Raw genomic sequence first — 5,820 nt, 5'->3', positions numbered from 1 at the left:
GTTGAAAATTTATCACATAACTTAGGATCGGTTGAACCGAAGATGATATCATAGAATATTGAAAAAAATATTTTTTTCAACAATTGAAAATGAACAAATATTGTAATATTTTCAACAAATGGAGTCTCATAGAATTGTCTTCTTTTGTACCGACTCATCGACAAGAATAACTTTGTAATTGTGTTTATTAATGTATTTTTCACGATTTATATTATCCTTGTAATGTTTTAATTAATAAATATATTTATTTAATCGGAAAAAAAATTGTATTATAAATATAACTAATTTAGCCCCCGAGAAATTATTTATGCGTCTCATGATTATATAATTAAGTAATTTGATGATTGAGAATATATATATATATATATATATATAATGTGATTGAGATTTGTTTATTGAAAAATCAAATAACTATCCAATTAGCTTTTTACCCAAATAACTCATTCAATACTTTAAAACTATTTTTTTTAAATAAACAGATTTCAGGTGACATAAATTTAATTCAAATTACCGTTATGTTTGTCAATCATTTATTTAATCATATCTTTCAAAAACATAAAGTAAAATATCAAAATACTTTTATTTATCTTTAAAATATAAAATTATAAATATTTTAGTCATTTTTATTAATAATTTCTTATGGGCAAAGAATGCAAGATATATCACATAACCTTTGAAAAAGAATACATTTAGTAAGTAAATCTTTTTTCAAGATCTTTCTCATAACTCATCAGAGGTGTCTAGAATTGATTAGATGAAACATATTTAATAACTTTTTAAGAATATTGAATTTCTATTTTCAAAATTCAAACTTTCTATAAAACTCACAAATCTACACCTTCTCAACTTCGTTTTCAATACCCATTTGTCTACTAACAAATATTTTGTAGGAACGTACTATAAACAAGAAATATATTTCATAACATTTGTATGAAAAATACTTTGTAGGAACATACTATAAACAATAAATATGTTTCATAACATTTGTATGATTGTATCTTAGTTACCTTGATTAAAAATATTCATACCTAAATATAATTGAAGATGAACTAAATAAAATTGTAAAAAGAAAAAAAATATTAGAGCCAGGTTTTGATTTGGACATGTAGGTTATGGACCCACAAAACTTCCGTTGCGCCACTCTGATTTTAATAATATAATTTTAATAATATAATTGTAAACAATACATTTTATTCATGTTTCATAAGCTTATTAGAGGTTGCTAATATAGTTTAGATTAACCAAATATTGAACAATATTAAATTTCTTAATTCAAAATCCAAGCTTTATTTAATGTTTCAGGAATTATTTGTTTTGAAATAGAAGCGTTGTCGTTCATCCCTGCAAAAATTCTACATCATACTTGAGCCCTTCCTAATTCGCAAAATCCTGAAGTTTCGACGATTTCTTGAGACAATTTCCTTCAAGTAACCCCTCCTATTGTTTCGATGATAATCAATCCAAACGCATAACTGTCTAATAGCCTCCTTCTTCTCCTCCCCAATCATAGCAATCTCTTCTTCCTTCTCATTCACAACCTTCTCCATTTCCTTCACCTTCAACCTTAATTCCATTATCTCTTCTTCATGTTCCTTCTCCTCCATTCCTTTCTTCCTAGCCCATTCCTTCGCAAACACAGCCCAACAAGAAAATGTCAAAACCCTTTTCATAATATCATCACTGAATTTCTCGAACTTAACTCCCACCTTATTGAGTTCCTTCATCATGTCCTCAATAATTATCATGTTAGTCTTCTCTTTTGAGTACTTGTCTCTTGTTTTCATGTAGACTTCCTTGTTCTCGATATGAAGTTGTTCTGCCACCTTTATTCTCCTGCTCATCATTCGGATTTGATCTTCTAAATTCTTACGTAACTCTCCAGCTATCTCGTTGATCCTCTTCTCCGCTAGTTGTTTCACTTCCTTGTTCTCGTCGCTTAACTTTTTTATGATGTTGTTTTGATGACTCACAGTTATCCTATTCTCTTTCTCTATTTTGGATATTATATTGTGTAGACGATTGTTCTCTGTTCTTAATGCATCCAGTTCTAGTATCATACTCTCGTTGGTGTTGGTATTGGTATTGGTGTTGGTGTTGGAGTTGGATTGGATGTTTGGGTTGTTTACTAGGCTTGAAGCTTCGATGCTGTTTGAAGTCATTTTGTTCCTCTTGAGTTGAAGGCAGTTGGAATGTTCCATTAAGGTTTCAATTTTGGATCTTGAATTGCTCTTTGTCTCTTCAATCTTCTTTATAAGAACTAAAACATCTCCTTGTTCATTGTTCTTCATTTTCTTTAGATGATTCTTATCATAAAGAAAATGCAGCATATATGATAATGTTTAGTTTGGATTCTTCACCTGATTTCTTGTAATCTGATTTATGAGCTTTTAAAAAGGTATGTTACTTTATTTTTCTATTTCTGCAAAAAGAGATATAAAAATCAGCACAAGAAAAGACATGTGTATAACAAAATACTAAAGAATTCAGCTGAAATAAGCATATGAATTCAAACATAAAGATACCCCAATAAATTGATCCATCCCATAAAAAATTGTTTATAGGAAAACCTATATTTCCCCACTTGAAAAAGAGACAAACTATTAGCATTTCTTAAACATTTAAACATGTAACAACAATGATTAATTTATATTTCTTTCATATCCACAATAGAGATTAGTTTTCAATATTTTCTGAAGAAAATTGATATTTAAACTATTCTCAGAACAGTCTCTTTTCATACATTTGATTCTTCGTTCAAGTAATGAAAATAGTTTAAAAAGTAGAAATATCATGTGTACCTGCGAATTGCGAACTGAAAACTTTATATCTCCGATGAGAGAGAGAGGAGAGGGAAATCTGAAATATGATATGTAAGTAAGCAAATAACTAACTCTATATATACATATATTTTTTACTTATTATTATTTTTATTTTTTAATTACTTATTTATATGGAGAAAAACAGTAAGAATTCAAGTTGTCATATCATGTAGATTATGATGTTAATCAACCGTTAAAGATTTTTGTTTTAATTTTATTCAAATAAATAAACTTAATATTTAAGTTATTAAATAAAATATATTTTTCATAATCTTTTAATTACATTTTAAAATTAAATTAAATTTAAATCATTTTACTTAAATTATTAAAATTGAATTATTATAGTCATATTTCTTATATTTTAAAATAAAATTTATATATTTAAATTATTATATTAAAATAAATCAAACCATAAATAGTTCAAGATCAAACAAATTACGAATTATTTTCAAATAACTTACTCAAACAATCCCTAAGTTTGATTGAAAATACAGCTAAACATTGCATTTCTTTATTTATAAAAGATGTTAGAATTTATTCAAATAATATTTTAAGCTCTTTATATACTTTAAACTTTATAGGAGGATTGCTATAACTAATTTTTAATACTTTGTCCCTATCAAAAATTAAATATTTTAAATAGCTTTTCAATATTTTAAACTCTTTATATACTTTAAATAATATTTAATCACTTTAAAAAAAATTGAATAGTTAAATATAAATGTATTTAAAACAAAAATTCAATATTTATTTTATATAATATATAAGAAATGATATGTTTTTGTTCGATTCTCACTTAAAACGTCTAATGTTAAAGTGAACGTCATTACTGTGTAGGTCATGCTAACATTTTTCATTCATACAAAAATATAAAAATTAAGAGACGGTAGGTTTTAAGTGTATATATTAGTGATGAGAAATAAAACAAATAAATCGAACAAAACAATTATGATTTAAGATAAAAAAAAAATTGTTACTAATCTAAATTATTTTAATAATAAGATTCAAACCAGACGAAGATACTTATAACCAAAAACTTCTATCCTACTAATTAATAATCTAGTGACAGTTAGGGAACACTACAGAGGCTCAACCTTTGTTGTATAATTATTTGAAAGGTATGAAATCAAATTTCATTCAATAAAAATGTGGGTTTTTTATTATTATTTAGATTAAATTATTAAAATGACAATTTATATTTAAAATTTATAAAATTAAAATAAATATATTTAGTATTTTAAATTAAATGAATTAAGTAATTTGATGATTGAGAATATAACTATGATTATGATATTTTTTTTTAACCCAAATAACTCAATATCAAACTAGCTCTGATATTTTTACCGAAATAACTCATTTTTAAATACCTCAAAACCAAAAATAAATTTTGAAAATAACCAAATTTCAGATAAAGCCTTGAATTTAATCCAAATTTTATCATATTATTCCAATCATAAACTAAAATAAGAAAATACTTTTTATAAATAAATCTTCTTTTCAAGATCATTCTCACAACTTATTAGAGGTTACTAGAATTGATATAAATGAACAATATTTAATAAAATCTTTAAGAATATTGAATTTTTATCTTCAAAATCAAAACGGTATAAAAATTCGGAATTCTTTGATTTGGTATAGAAGTGTCTATATTCATCTTATGACAGCAAAATTGATTCTTCTACCTCTCAAAATTCTACACCATTCTTGAACTCCAATTTCTCTTAATTTGCAAAATCCTTTTAAAAATATATAACATTTTAAATTATTAAATATTTTACTCATTTTATTAATGATTGCTTATGTACAAAAGAGACTAGATATATCATATAATCCTTGGAAGGTATTAATTTTTGTAAACCAATCTTCTTTTCAAGATCATTCTTACCGCTTATTATTAGATGTTGCTATAATTGATATAGATGAAAAATATTTAATAAAATCTTTTACAAATATTGAATTTTCATATTTAAAATTCAAATTTTTTATAAAAAGCTTCTGAAATCATCGATTTGGGATATAAGTTTTTCTCATTCATCTCATGACAGCAAAATTGATTCTTCTATCTCCCAAAAATCTCTCTACACTATTCTTGAGCTCATTCCTCTTAATTTAAAAATCCATGTTTGACAACAAATATGTACATATCCCCTTTCTTTATTTTCAATACCCATTTGTCCACTAATTAATACTGTGTACTATAAATAAAGAAATATGTTTAATAACATGTGTATGATTGTATCTTGGATTTAAGAAAAAAATCTTTTAAGAATATTGAATTTTCATATTTAAAATCCAAATTGTTTATAAAAAGCTTCTGAATTATTCGATTTGGAATAGAAGTTTCTCTGATTCATCTCATGACAGTACAATTGATTCTTCTATCTCTTAAAATCTTTCTACACCATTCTTCAGCTCCATTACTCTTAATTTATAAAATCTAAATTTGACAACAAATATGTACATATCCCCTTTCTTTGTTTTCAATACATTTGTCCATGATTGTATCTTGGATTTACCTTAGAAATATTGAGAACTAAATGTAATTAAAGATAAAAATAATTAAACATTAAAAAGAAAAAATAATTATCAGAACAAGATTTTGATCCTGGGACATTTGAATTATGGGTCCATCACGCTACCGCTGCACCAGTCTGATTTTGTTAATAAAATTGTAAATAATAAAGTTTATTCGTGTTTAATATTTTATTATATTTAGAATTATCCATTCATTTGAAATAAAAAAAAATTATCGAAAATAAGTTTGAAAGAAGCCATGTTTACAGAAATTGAATAAAGTTAAAACTTTTCGACATAATTAAAAGAACTAACCTGGTAAAAGAAATTTCAATTATTCTTCTAGTCTGAATATAGAATAAATAACTAGACAAGTCAGTTAAGATTTTCTGAATGATGTGAATTTAATCTCAAATAATACGTTCTTGAATTATTAATCACATCGTTCAAATAATCATGTTTTTTTTAAATAAATTTGCATTCTATA

General features: G+C 24.8%; 1 protein-coding gene across 1 annotated transcript; it reads right to left on the bottom strand.

Moving 5' to 3' along the window:
- Positions 1 to 1,352: 1,352 nt before the first annotated feature.
- LOC124924248 (COP1-interactive protein 1-like) lies at positions 1,353 to 2,288 on the bottom strand. The gene has a single exon (XM_047464308.1). It carries the CDS (start codon positions 2,286 to 2,288, stop codon positions 1,353 to 1,355), a length of 936 nt encoding a protein of 311 aa, XP_047320264.1.
- Between the last annotated feature and the right edge of the window lie 3,532 nt (positions 2,289 to 5,820).

The sequence above is a fragment of the Impatiens glandulifera genome, chromosome 2 (assembly GCF_907164915.1).
Source record: "Impatiens glandulifera chromosome 2, dImpGla2.1, whole genome shotgun sequence".
Lineage (NCBI taxonomy): Eukaryota > Viridiplantae > Streptophyta > Magnoliopsida > Ericales > Balsaminaceae > Impatiens > Impatiens glandulifera.
This window is presented reverse-complemented; position numbering and strand designations above follow the sequence as displayed.